Genomic DNA, 18,190 nt, shown 5'->3' with positions numbered 1-18,190 from the left:
CTAATATTTTTATAGTGAGTATAAGCTGACTTCCTGGAGTTTCCATATCTGTTTACGGGAAGCACTCACATGTATCACTGGACCAGCTCACACCTATGAAGAATGGAGATAAGAGTTTGGCTTAACCTCAAGTTCTTATTTCCCAGCCTTGCCTTTGTTATGATTTTTTAATGCTGTTGACATAGTTAAGGAAAAAGGTACCTGAAACATGCACTTTTGCATTTTCTGTACTTCCTTCACTACAGTCAGATTATAGCATGATGAATTATGAGAGCTATGTTTCCTTCCTTTAAAGCTGGTTTATAAATGCCCAAGAAAACAGAATTAGAAGCACTGGCAGTGTTTATAGCCTAAGTAGTGAGAATTTAATTCACTCATTCATCAAATATTTACCGGAGCCCTTACCAAAGTGCCCTGATCTAAACTAGCTCCTTGGGTGTACCAAAGTGAGCAAAGCTGCTTTCAGGGCCTGGCTTTCTGATCTAGTTGGAGAAAGAGATGTGAAACAAACATACTGAACTAGACGAGAGCTCAGACAAATGGGCATTTAGGTGGAAGGGGGTGGCAGTAGAGTGGGAGGGTATGGGGTTGGGTAAACCCTCCATGAAGAGGAGACTTGATGCCTAGACCTGAAGACAGAGCAGCCCTGAGCAGCTGGCTGGGGCCAGGGCACCAGGAAGAGGGAAGGGATGAGCAAAGATGTCCTTTAGAACTTCAGGAAAGCTGTCGTGGCTGAATCATTCAAGCCATGGAAGAAACAGGAAGAGTGGTAAGAAATCATAAAGTACCTTTTTATTTAAAAAAAATTTTTTTAAACATTTATTCATTTTTGACAGTGAGAGAGACAGAGCATGAGTGGGGGAGGGGCAGAGAGAGGGAGACACAGAATCTGAAACGGGCTCCAGGCTCTGAGGTGTCAGCACAGGGCCCGACGCAGGGCTCAAACTCACGGACTGTGAGATCATGACCTGAGCTGAAGTCGGACGCTTAACCGACTGAGCTACCCAGGCGCCCCTTAAAATACCTTTTTAAATGAAAAAGCATGGGGTGCCTGGGTTAAGCATCCAAGTTTGGCTCATGCCATGATCTTGCAGGTTCATGGGTTCAAGCCTCGTGTCAGGCTCTGTTCTGACAGCTCAGAGCCTGGAGCCTGCTTCAGATTCTGCATCTCCCTCTCTCTGCCTCTCCCCCCCTCATTCTTTCCCTATCCCTCTCTCAAAAATAAACAAACATTAAAAAAAAGTATGGAAAATATGTCTTTTATGTAGGAGTTTTGAAAAAAATGATGTCATTTTTCATATTCAAGTCCAAACCTGGCAACATGGAATCCAAACTCTAGTTGTGAAAACAGGTGCAGCAGGCACACCTGTGCACCAGTTCCTTGGGCTTCAGGCCTCCACATTCGACCTGGTGCTTCTGTCCCCTGTACAACTGCATCTGTGACAAGCCTGGCAGGGAGAGTGCTGGGCCAGGGACAGCACAGGGCTCCCTCCTGACATTACTGGCCCTGCTGTTACCCCCTGAAGTTCAGGAGAGGCTGGGAGCAGCAGTCACTGACACGTCACGGTAGTCCTGGAAGCCTGCCCAGGAGAGTGAGCACCGTCCCAGCTTCAGGCGGTCTGGCCACAGAGTCAGAGAACAGGGTAACTATTCCAGTCCACTCTACACTTCCACCTTGTTTCCTTTCTTTGAATCTGTGTGCTTCAATGAAGGCAGTACAAACAAATGCCTAAGGTTCTCAATTGCTTTAAATTTTTTTCAAATGTTTATTTATTTTTGAGAGAGAGTGGAAATGGGGGAGGGGCAAAGAGAGGGGGGGACAGAGGATCCGAAGTGGGCTCTGTGCTGACAGCAGTGAGCCCGATGTGGGGCTTGAACTCACAAACCATAAGATCATGAGCTGGACCAAAGTTCAAAACTCAACTGACTGGGCCCCCCAGGTGCCCCAGGTTCTCAACTGCTTTAAGCCAGCTCTCTTCCATCCTTTAGCATGATAACCATGTCCTCTGGGGCTCAGAGTCTACAAATCTCTTCTTTTGTCTACATCCTTTTCTAAACGATCTTTTTCCAAAGAAGAGTGGTTCTCTGAGGGCCACTCATATGCTATCTCAGCCAAATGCCTCACTTTAAAACTCCTTAAAATATTTTTCTCAAGAAACAGTACTCGGAACATGTCTTAAGAAATTACTGAAGACAAGAGTTAAATGGGGTAAAAATGCCCAAATGAGAACTGTCATTGAAACAACAGGTATGGAAGGGTGATCTTGGGCACAGCGCTGGTCTCGGCCTCTGAATGTGAGGGGCTTGAGATATTCAGAGCTGCTCCCCTACATCTGGAACCTTTCTTTAAAAACAAGGGTGAGACAGTTTCTCAATTCTAGCAGGTGATTTTTACCCACAGGACCAAGACAAAAAGGGAAGAAAACATTTTGTTAAATCTTATACTTTTGGGGGCGCCTGGGTGGCGCAGTCGGTTAAGCGTCCGACTTCAGCCAGGTCACGATCTCGTGTTCCGTGAGTTCGAGCCCCGCGTCAGGCTCTGGGCTGATGGCTCAGAGCCTGGAGCCTGTTTCCGATTCTGTGTCTCCCTCTCTCTCTGCCCCTCGCCCGTTCATGCTCTGTCTCTCTCTCTGTCCCAAAAATAAATAAACGTTGAAAAAAAAATTTTTTAAAAATAAAAAAAAAAAAAAAAAAAAAAAATCTTATACTTTTGGTACTTTTTAGATCAGAACAGAAACCTGAGGAAAAGTTACAGGAGTCAGCAAATTAATAGTACCCCTTAGAGTTCTCACTCTTTCTTTTAAAAAATGTTTATTTTTGAGAGAGACAGTGTGAGCAGAGGAGGGGCAGAGAGAGAGGGGGACAGAGGTTCCAAAGCAGGTTCTGCACGCTGACAGCAGTGAGCTCAATGCAGGGCTCGAACTCACAAACTGTGAAATCATGACCAGAGTTGCAGTCAGATGCTCAGCCAACTGAGCCACCCAGACGCCCCAGAGCTGTCACTTTTTAAGTGCTAACCTGCTAGTAAAGGATCAGTATCTACTGATTCTTTATCTGCTGCATTATTTTTACTATCTACTGGTAACATGATTCCCCACGTTTTCTTATCTGTAAGAATTAAACAGGGGCCCACAATAAGTCTTCTGAAATACGCCTCCTGTGCATTTCCTATGGAGATACACCACTACTCCCTATTCAACGAAGCAAAAGAAAGGTCCACAGACCTTCTTGAGTTTCTGGGCTGAAGTTGGTTGGTTCCATGTCCCCCGATCTCCCTGAGGAGGATATAATTATTTTCTCTCAAAGCCAACTTGAAGCTTTGCTTCAGGATAATATAAGGTGATGGTACACAAATGGATCCAACTCCCTGAGACTTAAGTAACAAAAATTTTCCACAGCCTATGAAATAACAGCAACAGAATAATGATTAGCACTACCTGGGTGGCAAACTAAGATGGTCAGTAACTATTAAAGTTATCATCTCCCTCTGTTGCTAATGGCGAACAAGTGATTTTGAGAGCAGCAGCTGCCAGGAGGTAGTTATTTCTAGTTGTTATTCTGCCATTACTGGGGCAGGATGAGGGGGAGAATGTCACCTTATGTTGTTAAACTTTTGCTATTTTGTAAAACCAAAACACTAACAGTAACTACTGGAGGGTCCAGGAAGTGCTGAGCAGATACTGAGACATTATAAAGAGCCATGGTTTATGACAATATAGCAAGAAGTTCCCCCCCCCCCCCCCCCCAATCTCCAAAACCTTAATGGAAGCTTTTTTTTTTTTTCTATTATTTATTCATTCACTCATTTAATGAGAGCATGCTTTCATGCTGGGGCAGGGGAGATACAGAAGGAGAGATTGAGAATCCCAAGCAGGCCTAAGCATGGAGCCCAGCGTGGGGCTCAATCCCATGATCCTGGGCCAAAATCAAGAGTCTGAGGCTCAACCAATGAAGTCAGCCAGGTGTCCCTCTCTTTGTTTAAAAAAAAAACAAAAAAGCTTTTAAAAGAATGTAGAACTTTAAACTCAGAGCTACTGAAGGGGAATGTCAATCCATCAGCTATTTTCTACAAAAACAAGTGGCAAAACTCTATATCTGAAGTATCATTAAAACAAGGAATCTGGAAAGAGGAGTAACACAATGAAAGTAAGGAAGACATAAAAGGTTACTTGAGAATTTTGTTTTCTCTATTGCATCATCCAAATAGTATACATATATTTTTTACTGTAGTTAGAAGAGTTAACATGATATCTACCCTTTTAACAAATTTTTATGTGCACAATACAGTATTGTTAACTGCATGCACAATCGTCTTGCTTAACTGAAACTTTATACCTGTTCAACAGCAGCTTCCCATTTCCTCCTCCCTTCAGCCATTGACAACCACAATTTTAGTCTCTGTTTCTAGGAGTCTGACCATTTGAGACACCTCACTTAAGTGGAATCATGCAATATCTGTCCTGTGACTGGCTTATTTCACTTACTATAATGAATTGAGCATTGAAAAGATAGCTAGGTGAAATTTTTAGGAAGTACTTAACTGGCCAAAAGTATATTTGATTAAAAACTATACAACACAGTAATCTCAAACTATATTACCACTACCCCCAAAAGATTTTCAACAGAGAGGATGTGGCTAGCACTTGGGTAGGAGTTTATGATACTAGTATAATCAGAGATCCTTGCATTACAAGCCTTTCCCTTTCATTATGTAGATTCCTCCCATTTAAACTAATCATAAAAGTCAATTAATTAAAACAAGCTTAAGAAAATTATTTGCTAGAGTGTCCTGCACAGTTTTACTTTGCATCTGCAGAGATCAAACTGCTTCTACTAGGATCACTAAGTTGTAAGGTGAAAGCAAATGGAAAAATCCAGGAGTGCATTTAAAATTAGAGGCCAGGGCATAATCAAAGGTATAGCACTAGCTCAAAAGTTAGCTGAGGGCCAGGAAGCCAGTAAGATTAGAGGTGCCAAGTATCCCATCTATAAGCAAACCGAAAAGCAAGTAATTCAACGCTTGGCTATTAGGGAAACTATGGTCTAAAATAAAATAATGCTCAACAGAGAAACGCGGAGAGGCCCTTCCCGAAAGTTTATGCTAATCAACAATAAGCAATATTAACTTTAAAATAGGAGGAGTTTGGGATAAAGATGGAAACCCTGAAAACTTTTGACACCTATCTCAATATAACACAAAAAACATGACCTCTTCATTTTCCAAGTAATGTTTCAGATACTCAGAAGTAAACAGTGACCATAAAGTTTTTATTTTTTAAAGAAACTTCAAAAGTCTGAAAGTATAAGGTTGAACCTTGTGCAAGTGCCATTTTTTGAACATCAAGAAGTTCAAATATCAGAAATTTTGTATGGTTCAACCAAAGAAAAGAGAAGCTTAATACAATGCTAAGAATAAAAATCTGAAGACACGCTAATATTCTGTGGCTTCCAAAGGACATTTACTTCTACAGGAAAATATTACTGAAGCAAGAAAAGGGTTTTTAATATTCTATGCTAAATGTACGCCTCAAGTCACATGATACTGTGGCCATTCGGTGGCCATGTAAATAAGCCTAAAAATCATATTTTCCATTTATAACCATCTTTTTTTTCTTTTTTTGTCTACAATATGACAATTCTATTCCCAATAGATTTCTCCATCCCTCTCTATGGACCCCAAATCCAGCTATTCATGGCAAAACTTCAAGCACATAGTCCTTCTGTGCCCACATACACCCCACTTCTCAATCTATAATTCATCGCGATCTCCTACTCACTCCATCCCTTCTCTACTGCTCTACTTTCTTCCAACTTTGGCACACTGACAGTCCCATCTGTCCATGGCAGGTTCCCCCCACCCCTTTCCTTTTAATACACCGGTGATCTAATCATTCCAGCATAGAATGTGACAATTTGTATCAGCCTTAGTCCCTATGCCATTCCCATACAGTTGAGCTCTGTTGTTTTAAACAATGCATAGGAGATTTGGTCTTGTAACTTTCCATTTCTGCCATATCTAGATCTTGGTGGCTTTCTCAAAAAAAAAAAAAAAAAAGAAAGAAAGAAAAAAGAAAAAGAAAGAAAAAAAGAAAAAAATCATTCTCTGTGGTAGTATTAAAACAACACACCCCTGAAAGTAACTTTCTCGATTCCTGAAAATGTGCACAGTCTGAGTGACCCGACGTTAAGTATTAGGGAAGTAGTTTGTGACAGCAAGGGGATCTCAATGTGCTTCCACATTTTGCGATGACGGCCAGGTTCAGAACAGTGCAGGTACATTTCTGACTCTCATTCCATTGGAATTAATCATTTTCTAACTTTGATTCTGGCAGTTACAGAAGCAAATATGGTGATGTTACCAACAGAATGACAACCAAAATATTTGATATCCCACTGTTTCGAACGACCATGCACAACCACCCGCCCTGCATTTACATACCTTGAATTTGCTATTTCCACTTTGGTTCTCGCCATGGCAGCTGCCCTTTGCGCGCCTTCAATTGCTCGGTCCACCTTCTCCCTAGTTTTTGTATTTCTTATTGGTATAAGCTGCTTCCTTATTCCACGGACCAGAATATTATTTTTGTATTTCCCCTCTTCTTTGGAGCCGTCGGGAAACACGGTGCAGCCATATCCATGCCTCTTGTTATTTGCCCACTCTCCTTCATACTTCATGCCGTTGGAGCGCTCGCTAATGCCAAAACCATTTCGCTTGTCGTTCTTCCACTCGCCCATGTAGGTTTCCGTGGTGGTGGCGTCGACGTGGTCTTCCACCGGGCAAAAATCACAATCTACGTCGCCGAAGCTGATCGTGGAGTTGGCATCGCTGGAACTAATTCTGCTCATGGCCGCGTCGCTGCGGACCGAGCTGCGTTTGCTGGAGATGGAAGACTTGGATTCGGACTTGCGAAGTTTCATGCTTCCGAGAAGGGAGCCCCTTCGGAAGAGGCCGCCCTTCTTCTTGCCCGCGAGCTCCGCGTCGGCGTGGAAGTTGAGCACGAAGCCGCCGCGGGTGCCGGCGGGGCTGTCGGCAGCGGCCGCGGCGTCGTGGAGCACGCTGCCATTGCTCTGCTCGCTGCGCAGCGAGGCCATGGACGTGCGCAGCGGCGAGCGGATCACGGTGGCCATGCCGTAGGGCACGCTCTGGCGCACGCCGTAGCCATGCCGCATGCCGCCGGCCCATTGGCCCTGGTAAGTACCTTCGAGAGAGACGGCAAGAAAGCACAGTGTGAGTCGGGGGCGGAAGGGGTGCGATCTCGCCTGCCAGCACCTGGGTGCGTCCCAGGAGAGCCCGGTGCTCAGAGCAGGCAGGCTCATGGTCAAATCCTACACGTATCCAAGTCAACTCTAAGTTACACCTTACGTTTCATCCACTTGTGGGTTCCCGCCCTGTAATCTTGTGTCAATGGTTTCAATGTAATTGTTTAGCATTTTCCAAGTTTGGTAATTTTCCTTTTCATTTAAAAATTTATACGAATGTTTCAGATGAAACCACCACTTTCTAATACAAAAAGAGTGATCATTAGAAAACAACTTTTCTCCCCTGATCAAAATCCCTCATACGAAGGCAGTGTCACAAAAGATGAAATGAGTTCTCTTCCTGAATTTTAATTTTACTCATTCAGCTGAAAAGCTCTAAAAGCTCTAGGTCTGTCACAATAACATTCCAACAAGCTAAAAGACTTAAAATTGTTAATGATCGGGACATGGGTCATCAGACACATTATTTTACTTTACATTTTCTTTCTTTCATGTTCACCATCTTTTTTTTAGGGCAGGGAAAACGTTAATATTTAGGATTAGATTTGGGAGAAATTTTTGAAGCCAAGAGTGATTTGACAAATATGATACAGATCCTGAATATTGTGGGACATGAAAAAATGGGCAGTTTAACATTTTGTACTTCCAGGTGAAATGGTCAAAGATTTGCCCTGTACTCGTTGCCAGATTTCTGCCTTCTCCCCGTCATTCTCTTCATGGGTTTCCCTAGTCACTGCCACTACATGAGCCACATCATGGACTAGAAGCACTCAGAGAGCAGGAGTTCCCTCCTAAGCGAGGGCAAAATTTCCAGTCTCACGGCTTATGTGTCTTGTGATCTGCAGGTGTTGATGACTTTATAGTAAACAGCTATGATGGCTCAAAAGAATATGCTATTTACCCCTAGAAAAACTGGACTAAGGCCAAAGTAAAACTTCCATTCTTTAACAGTCTGGAATTCATCTCAGAGCAAAGGGGTGTTTGACAGTGTCCCTCAAAACTCTGTTGAGACCAGATCACTTCAATGAATATTATGCCTTTTTAGGAATAGGATAATCTCTAATCTAAAGCATTTGTGCTCAGTAGACTTTTCTATTAAACAAGTTAGCAAAATAACATAGTGCTGCTTTTAAAATAATCACATGCTTTTAACTGAATACTAAAATTAGGGAACTTATGGGTGGCTCAGTCAGCTGCAGGACTCTTGATTTTTAGCTCAGGTCATGACTTCATGGTTTGGGAGTTTGGGCCCCGAGTTGGGCTCTGCCCTGGTGGTATGGAGCCTGCTTAGGATTCTCTCTCTCGCCCCCTTACCTGCTCTCTCTCTCTCTCTCTCAAAATAAATATAAGTAAACTTTAAAAAATATTAGGGAACATAGGGAAAAAATTAAATTTAGGAGTTTAGAATTTTCTTTTCAAGATCAAGGCCATTTCCTTTACTTAAAGGCACATTTTAAATTACAGTATCCCCCATAAGTTATCTAGAAATTTTAAGATGTATTTCTGTATGATTCATAGTAACTCACAATATCATAGAAAATAAATTACAGCGATATAATTATTTGAGGTAATCAAATGTCTTGACCTCTCTCAGTTTCTGATTATATAGATCCACCTTGCAGTCGCCTTTCATTTTATATTGCTACACACAGATTTCCACTGTGTGGCATACATTTACTTTTTAAATACTGAGCAATGATGCTAGTGGTTTTGTACCATTGTGTTAATACGTACTGATTATTTCATTGCATTTAGAAGTTAAAACTGTAATGGATCCAAAATCAAAAGTTTTGACTCATTTCAAGACTACCTTCTCTTTTTGTTTATTCTGATATATTTATGTCCTATAAACAGACCTAACAGCAGGGCAACAATGAAATTCTAGGATGCCTGGTACTGTGAATGTCCTATTCTAGGCAAATGTAAAAGTTTGAACCTGACCTTTATGAACTTCTAAGAAGGTAGGTGGGCCATAGCTTTCTCAAAAGGAGTAAATCCAAAAGGATAAGATAGTCATTTAGACAATTCAGGTTAAGAAGGTTTCTACTGAATATTAGCCATTTCCAAATACACCACCTTAACAGGGAAGGGAATTAAATTATTAGGAAATTTGAACTTTGACTTTTCCTTTGTCTATATAGATAAAATACAAGTTCCAGGATAAAAGTTCTACAACTTGACTTACATGTACTAAAACAACCTTTTTAAAAAATATTTTGTTTAGATAAACAAGGGATCCTATAATCATCTCCTACCTTTCTACATCATGACAAGTTAATTTTGCAAAAATAGTTTCCAAAGGTGCTATTTGAGATCAATTAAGTTTTATACTTTTAAAATGCAACCATATCATCTTAGTAAATGTTTAACAGTGAGGGAGAATTAATAAGTAGCTTCCTTGAACTGGTATCTCCAAAAGTAAGACAAGCATTCAGAATTTCCAAATAAGTACTGCTTGAAAATCCAAGCAGTTTGAGGCAACAGCAGTAATTAGAAAGTTTATCTCTATGCTTAACTGTCAAACAGGGAAGTGGGGGGTGGGCAAGAGCATTGGCCACATTCCCATCCTATTTTGTTAAATCACAGTATATGGAAGACTTCCTCCATAGAATTGCTAAAAACCAATTTACAGTCAAACTGTTAGTAGTTCATTTGAAATTTAAAATAGGGTTAGTCAATGAACTTAGGAAAAAAGGGCTTCTATTTTTATGAAGCAGGTGGGTACCAACTTCTCCCCGCTGTCCAAATAAAGTTCTAATTAGTTCCTCTCCATTCCTCACATAAAGATGCATATTTCACAAGTGTAAAAAGTATTTTGATGGGTTTTTAAATTACATTCTATGATTTTTCATCTGGGAGCTGGTTTTCTAGATATAGCCATTTTAACTACAGCCTTGTAGTGGAAGGCATCCAGTTCCAGTAAAATGTATACTGTGCTATGCCAAACTTACATCTACGTGCTATGAATGGGCATATGCAAGCATATACAGTTGATAAAGCAATGCATCTTCCTAGATATTTTCAATAGTTTTATGACTGGTGGAAAAAAATGAGGTGCAGATCAGAAGTTATGCAAAAAATTCTGGGCACCTAGATGTGATTTCATTACTATGGTACTAATTTATTTTTAATTAATTTTCAGGCAAGTTCTATGCCAGCAACACTTCACACAAATTACTGATGAAATAAGTGGTACTTCCCACATGAAACTTCTAGTTTAATGTCATCACAAAATACATGGAATCAGATTTTCCCTAAGTTTGACAGAAGGTGCACAGGGATGGGCATGTGGTGGTGCAGAGACAAAAATAAGCTAATTCTTAAGTAAGAATAGGGAAGGTGATATTTCCTATTTTGGCCAAAACTTTTGTATAAAATAAGTTATTGCAATATACCTCTACTTAGAGCACCACTTCATGATTAAGGACCTTCTAATTAAATGGAGTGACATATGAAAGAAAGCAGAAAATCAACTTGCACAGAGGAGACCCTGAAAGTGATTTTTAAGGGTTTTTTTCCCTTCCTAATTGGTAGCATATTTGATTTCTTTTAATAGAAAAGGAAAACCACAGTCCTATGGTGATGCCAAGTTTTAAGGGTTTAAAAAATTTTTAAGTTAGTTTTAAACCAGAAGGCAGATTATCCATAAAGTCATCCCAGTCACTTAACTGAGCTTCTAAAACACATAGAGGACCTTTGCTATGCTGCATATTATATATATATATATATACACACACACACACACATATATATATACACATACACACATGTATTTTATTGCTACATATTATATATATATATATATACACGTAGTTTATTGCCAAGTGTAATGAATATTCTAAACTAAGAGATTTTGTTTAATGAGTAGTAACTTTTAAAAGACGAATTTATTTTTAACCTTCCCAAACTGAAGAGAACTATCCTTGTCCTTCTTAAAAGGTTGTAAAATAACACGCACATTTAAAAAATAAATTTTGCATTCTACTTTTGAGCATGGAATTTAGTTATATTACAGATCTGGGGCCTCCAATAAAATCCAATCACAAGCTAGCATATTTATAGGGCTGTCAACCAAGGCACTATATGCCCATTCAGAACATTTAAGGGCCCAAATTAACTACTGTGGAGCTCAAGACCCATGCAACCCTTATAAAAGTATTATGGAAACAGTTCCCCCCCTCCTTAATCCATGAGAACCATATCCTTTATTTATACTGTGGGATGGAAAGATGTCCGTTTTATCGAATTCTACCATTGTACTGTTTTGCATCTGAAATACAGCCCAAGTGTTCTGAGTAACTGAAGTGTACAAATTGTATAAGCTTTTATATAAGTAGTGGCCTAACTGAGGTTGCAGTGGGCTGGAGAAACTTTTAATTGGATCCTTTTCATACCCTTCAGCTCTGAGCTGCATAATTACGAAGCTGACACTGCCTCCTATAACCCTTTTCAATTAACTATGATTATGTTTATTACCAGAAAATGTATTTTGCCAAAGTATAACCCATTCATCCTTCTCCACTTATTGCACAAGGAAATTCATCAGGTTTTGCACCTGTTTCAGCAATGTATACTTTTTGTAATTAAAAAAAAAAAAAAGGACTCTGCCTCTACACAATTCATTTTGCAAATACTGTTAAATATTAAAATAAGGTGATTTTGTGCATAGCCAGCATGTTGAGGTCATACAACTTAGTGCAATTTGGTGATTCCATATTGCCACTCTCTGGAGTAAAGTGGCTAACTTAGCAACTGCAGGACCAGAGCTTTCTAATATATTTCTTAAAACGGAGGCTTCCTCGTTCCTTTCTGAGACATTTTCCTAGTAATTTGCCCAAAGCTCTCCAGGTCAACAATGACTACCAACCATTCTTTTGCTTGAAAGCCACTACTTTAAGGAACGAATGAAAACTAGGAAGAAAAACCCACACCCTCTGAGCCCCACCTGCATCAGGTGGCCTCTCCACTTCCATAGCTAGGATATTTCCAAATGCACTCCAAATAAGGCACAATTCCCCTACATCCTAGTTATGGGGTTCTGTTTTCTATCTTTAGGCTACGAGAGGACCAGAAGCGAAATACGACTCCACGTGAAACCAATCCGGGGAGCGGTCAGCACCGACCGCCAGGCTCACAAGCCCAGGGCGTTCGCTCTAACTCCACGGGAGTGGCGTTTTCAAACCCGGCCGGGAGAGGGAGGGATCAGGAACGTAATGTGACGGGCTCAAGTGACAGCGTCCTCTCTCCAGCCCAACCCACCCGGGCGGCGCTCCCTCCTGGTGGCAGTGCAGCGCTGGCGCCGGCCAGGTATATTCACGCCTTGCTCCCCCGGGTGTGGACACACAGCCCGTTCCAAGAACCAGGGCAGATCAAACCCCCGCGCACTAGTCGCGTCTCCACGCTGGCGCGGGAGGTGGGTGGGAGGCTTTCCCAGGTGTTTTGGCGGGTTTCCGGACACGTGCGCCTCTCGTCCTCCCCGCTTCCCCGCAGCCTGGGCAAAGCCCACCGCACCAGCTCACGGAGCAGCCGAGCCGCCTGCGACGCTGCTCACCTCCGTCCCCGTAGGTCTCCACGCCGTACCCGTCCTGCAGCCCGTTACTCCAGGTACCCTCGTAGCGAGCGGGGGTGCACAGGCTCTGCCGGACCCCGTAGCGCCCCTTGAAACCATGTGACCACTCCCCCCGGTACATCCACTTGCCCTTCGTCTCCACCCCCAGCCCGTGCCGCTTGCCCTGCGCCCAGTAGCCCTGGTAGGTGTTGCCGCTGGGCCAGGTGTAGCCTCCAGCCACCTCGAAGCCGTGCGACCAGGAGCCCGAGTACTCGCCCTGGCCCTTGGGCCCCGTGCAGATGCCATGCCCGTGCGCCTTGCCCTCCTCCCAGCCGCCGCAGTAGGTGCCGCCATCGTCGAAGTCGAACCTTCCGCCCGTCATTCGGGGGGCAGCCCCGGCGCGCTCCCCGCGGGGGCACGGACGCGGGCAGAGCTGGGCACGGCAGGGTGTAGCTCGGGGATGGGGGCCCGGCGGGCGAGCTCACGACAGCGCCCCGGGCAGCTCGCGCCGCCGCTCGGCTCCAGTCCGACGCCGCCCCCGTCCTCCCCTCTTCTTTCGCCGCCGCCACCGCCGCCTTCCTCCTCCTCCTCCTCCTTCCCCGCCGCCGCCCCGGCCAGCGCCGCGCGCGAGAGGACAGCCCAGGCTCCGGAGCGGACCTTCAGCTGCTCCCGCCCGCCCACGTGAGCCGGGCGCCGCCCCGCGCCCGCCCCTCGTCCCCTCCCCGGGCGCCGAGGCCCGGCCCCGCGGCGCTCCGGCCCCACCCGGCCCTGCCCCCAGCCCCGGGAGCCAACGCTTCCCCGGCGGGCGGGCGAGCGAGCGCGGGGAGCGGTTGGCGCGCGTGTGTTCGCGCAGTGGGATGCCGGTGGGGGGCGAGTGTACCCAGGGACGCGCGAGAATCCCTGCCGGTAGACGAAGGCGCGGCTGCATGTGTGGGGGCAGCTCGCGGGCGGCGGAGCCTCCTGTGTTTGTGTTTGGGGTTTATCAAAGTGGTTAAGCTCCTGTAAGTGCGACCACGTGTGCGTTGAGGGAAAACTCCTGTATGCGTGTTTGTCTGCATGGGGTTTGTAGTTGCATTTTTTCGGCATTCCAACTTGTGTACTGTTGCATTTGTCATGCTCAGCTGTCATCGTGAATTAACAGCTCCTAGATAGATGTATGCATGTGATATAAATCTCCGGCAGCCTAGATATAATTGTGCAGAATGTTCTTTTACACCTACCCATTTCTAAGCACATGTGTTTGCATTTATTTAATGAAGATACTGGGCGGGGGGAGCAATGAACTTTGAAAATGAACTTTGAAAAGGCTTTTTATTTGTAATAACGAAGAGGATGTTTTTCATCTGTCTTTCCAGGGGTATGAGCTATTTCCTTTCACATCAGAGCCCCTAATGCCTCATTTGTTCTTCTGACAACCTTAGAAATTCTTCAGTCAGGAGCTATGTACCCAACAGGCAGACAGAGCAGTCTTTGAATATTGTGTAAGTATCTGGAATGTACACCTGGTACCTCTCCACCGGTATCCACAGTTTACCAAAGTAAATAGAAGATCTCAAGGAGGAATATGGTAAGTAAGACAGTGCTTAATCTAAACTTACAAAAAGCCTGTGACCTAAAAAACTGGGGACAGGTGTCAGCTGATCTACTTTCCAGCTACAACACTGCTTTGTTGAATTCACTTTAGGCAACTCTTTTGAACTTGCAAACCTCTGTGTCACTATCTGCCTAATGGGAATGACAAGATTTGTTTGCCCCCTCTATGTTAGATAATAACTGAGTATGTTGTGGTATAGTGCAAAACCAAGAATTAGAGATTTGGTAAAAGGCAAGTTGAATAAGTTAGTATTGTCTCTGGTGAAAGCAGGCATTGGTCTCAACCTCACCCTCAAAATATTTATGGGAGACACCTCTCTGTGGTTCATTGCCTGGAGTCTTAGGTTGGCCTCTCAAGGACACTGCTTTGCAGAGTATTCATGATATTCCTAGGCTGAGAGGTTTTTGGATGACTGGGGGAGCACCAGAGGCTGCCACAGTTTCTCTCAGTAGGTATTTGATAATCAGATAAAAATGATCTGATGTCAGGGTGTCAGGGTAAGGGAGCAGGAGAAAAATAGATTAAACTACACAGGAAAGGAACCGAAATTGACCTTGATTGGCTCTATCTCAGGATTGGAGCTGGCCTTCCCTGCTTATCTGGCTGAAATACTGAAAGAAAAATCTCAGTTTACACAGAACGAAATCACCAAAGAGAATTAGAAACCCTCATCCACGGCACCGCCTGCAGAGTCGCCCGGAATAGTGCTTACCCTAGTGGCCTGGAATAATTACGCGTCTTGCTCAGCATCTTGTCCTGGACTAGGGATTGATTTAGGCCACTGGGAAAACAAGGGCCCAGGACTTTGCAGCTGAGCCATAATTCCATTTCTCTGTTATGGGGTACACCACGATCAGGATCTAGCATAGAGACGCACATTGCCATCTATTGTGGGGTTCTATTTGATGTGAAAAACAGTGTAGTTACTCAAGTCAACATCTTTTTCTTCTTTTTAAACTGTTTTTTCTCGTGAAGTAACTTGTCCTTTTGCCTTTTTATTGTTTAAAAAATAACATACCCGTTTGTGTTAGAATCCATATATGAACATCTCACGACTAAGTTTTTGTTTGCAAGCATGGTGGAAACACTTTAAAAAAATTTTTTTTTAATGTTTATTTTTGAGAGGGAGAGAGAGAGAGCGTGCGCGCGCACAGTAGGAAAGGGGCAGAGAGGGAGACACAGAATCTGAAGCAGGCTCCAGTCTCCAAGCTGTCAGCACAGAGCCCAATGTGGGGCTTGAACCCACGAACCGTGCGATCATGACCTGAGCCAAAGTCGGACGCTTGACCAACTGAGCCACCCAGGCACCCCAGAAACACTTTAAAAAAATTTTTTTTTAACGTTTATTTATTTTTGAGACAGAGAGAGACAGAGCATGAACGGGGGAGGGGCAGAGAGAGAGGGAGACACAGAATCGGAAGCAGGCTCCAGGCTCTGAGCCATCAGCCCAGAGCCCGACGCGGGGCTCGAACTCACGGACCACGAGATGGTGACCTGAGCTGAAGTCGGACGCTTAACCGACTGAGTCACCCAGGCGCCCCCAGAAACACTTTTTAAAAAAAACTTTTCCTAATGAGCTCTCATGCAAATGATGGATTTTTCTGAAATAAACTCTCACTGAGCAAGTGTCTGGCTTCTGTGACGGATGTCTACTCCATCTGTGGTGGGTGGACAGAGGATGATGATGCACACATATCTGGATAGAATATGGAGATTAGGGGAAGATAAGAGACAAGGCCATTTGTCTCTTTATCTCTTGCTGTCCGTAATAGATGTCTTCTTTGGAAGGAATCTTCATTAAAAGAGATAATCCACCACCAGATATGTGGTATTCCATTTCAAGCAATTATAATCCTAATCTGAGTCTGCCATTGGCTCTCTTCATGGGAGGAAATTAGTATTGAATTTTTGGTTCAAAATTCAAAAGAACAACTTTGGCACAGTAACCATTTAAGCCACTTACCTGCTGCCATCACAATGGAATGTTTCCCCAGTCACACTGATGTGTTTGTTAATGTAAGTGTTCAGGTTCAATGGTTGGAGAAGACTGGGAAAGAGAAGTAGAAGGAAGAGGTGCTGACAGTGAGGGCATTGCATATAGTAAGCAGTGGAATAATGTTGCGGTTCACTAGTCGGGGTTAGTAATGTCCTTATTTTCCCTCTCACTCTGAACCTTTGCCCTGGATAAGGGGGAGTTGAATTTAGCTTTAAGAAGGGATTAGTAAGAAGAGAATGTGAATGTTGGTTTGACAGGTGGGATGGGGGAGGCCATCAAAGCCCAGGGGCCAACAACCACTCTTGCAGTTTCTTTTTCTCCATGCTCAAAATTCAACTATTATAGGCTTCTATTCTAAAAAAAAAAAAAATTGTAACAAAACATAAGCCATTTTGAGTGTGAATGTCTAGTGACAACCTGTTGGTGAGGATGTTTTGTTTAGAATTTAATACTTTATGATGAAGATGTGCTTAAAAATGTATTGGGGGACCCCATTTTATTTACATATTGGAATTAATTGTTGAAATTCTTGGTAAATATTTACAAATGACAAAGTCTAATCTGTAGGTGTGTATGGTCTAAAGTGTGTTTGTTGCTTCAACGTGTGTAAAAAAATCACATGCAATTAATTACTGCATTAGGTAAATAAATCAAACTGAGTATCATTATCACATTTGTAATACAGCATTCATAAAAAATTAATGTAGTGTGGAATAGATATAAAAGTTAAGAAATATGGTTATAAGCTCTGCAGACAACTTGATATCAAAAGGGGAAGAAAATTCCAAAATTAATGGTCTTCAAAACTTTGAAGGCAAATACTAAGTGCCAGATGCAGTGCTAAGTTCTTTACATGCATTAATTCATTTAAATCTCATAATAACATAATACCCATGTGATTAATATTAGTGGTATTTTTTTTTAACAGAAGAAGAAAATAAAGTTTAAGACATTTATGTGCCTGAGATCATTCTGGGTAGAAATGGTCCAGCTGGGATTCAAACTAGGTCTGTCTGACTCTAGAGGTAGTTCGTTCCCTCTCTCTCTCTAATTTGAGAGAGAGTATGAGAAAGCTGGGGAGAGGGGCAGGGAATGGAGAGAGAGAGAGAGAGAGAAAGAGAGAGAGAGAGAGAGAGAGAGAGAGAGAATCCCAAACAGGCTCTACACTCAGCATGGAACCTGACATGGGGCTTGATCTCAGAACCATAAGATTATGTCCTGAGCCAAATGCTCAACTGGCTGAGCCACCCAGGCACCTCAGACATGGTTGTCTTTATTACCATCCTTCACTGGAGCAAGGATTAGAGCTTTCAAATGAGGGAAGGAAGTGGCTGGGTGGAGAGCAGGAAAGGCTGGTGAAGGTGACATTTATTTCTTATATTTTAGACTAGCTGGACAGATGAATGGTGATGCTACTGTATAAAATCAAAGAAGTGGAGGAAAGGGGCACCTGGGTGGCTCAGTGGGTTAAGTGGCTGACTTTGGCTCAGGTTGTGATCTTGCGGTTCATGAGAGCCCCCTCGACATCAGGTTCTGTGCTAACACCTCAGATCCTGGAGCCTGCTTCAGATTCTATGTCTCCCTTGCTCTCTGCCACTCCCCTGCTTGTGCTCTCTCAAAAATAAACAAACATTTAAAGAAATAATAGAGAAATGGAGGAAGAAGAGTAAATTACAGAGGTGGGAAGATAGGTTTGTTAAGGAGAAAAAGATTCAGAAATATATCCCAGGGGAGATGTTCAATAGACAGTTGGGTAATGCAGGTCAAAAACTAGAAATAAATTAGTCAATAA

At 43.1% G+C, this 18,190-nt stretch overlaps 1 protein-coding gene across 3 annotated transcripts in view; it reads right to left on the bottom strand.

The window, feature by feature from the left end:
• JPH1 (junctophilin 1) overlaps window positions 1-13,342 on the bottom strand; it is an 84,281-nt gene extending 70,939 nt beyond the window's left edge. For 2 of the 3 annotated variants that reach the window (XM_030304199.1, XM_030304200.1), the window contains exons 1-2: window positions 12,812-13,341; window positions 6,440-7,199 (exon numbers count right to left, since the gene is read on the bottom strand). In XM_030304199.1, the coding sequence (XP_030160059.1) occupies window positions 6,440-7,199; window positions 12,812-13,190 (1,139 nt within the window). In that variant the 5' untranslated portion in view covers window positions 13,191-13,341. Of the gene's footprint in view, window positions 1-6,439; window positions 7,200-12,811 lie in introns of all 3 variants that reach the window. The other variant, XM_030304201.1, reaches the window with a different exon arrangement.
• Between the last annotated feature and the right edge of the window lie 4,848 nt (window positions 13,343-18,190).

This window comes from Lynx canadensis, chromosome F2, assembly GCF_007474595.2.
Source record: "Lynx canadensis isolate LIC74 chromosome F2, mLynCan4.pri.v2, whole genome shotgun sequence".
Lineage (NCBI taxonomy): Eukaryota > Metazoa > Chordata > Mammalia > Carnivora > Felidae > Lynx > Lynx canadensis.
The sequence above is the reverse complement of the archived record's forward strand: the minus strand, read 5'-3'. Positions and strand labels throughout refer to the sequence as shown.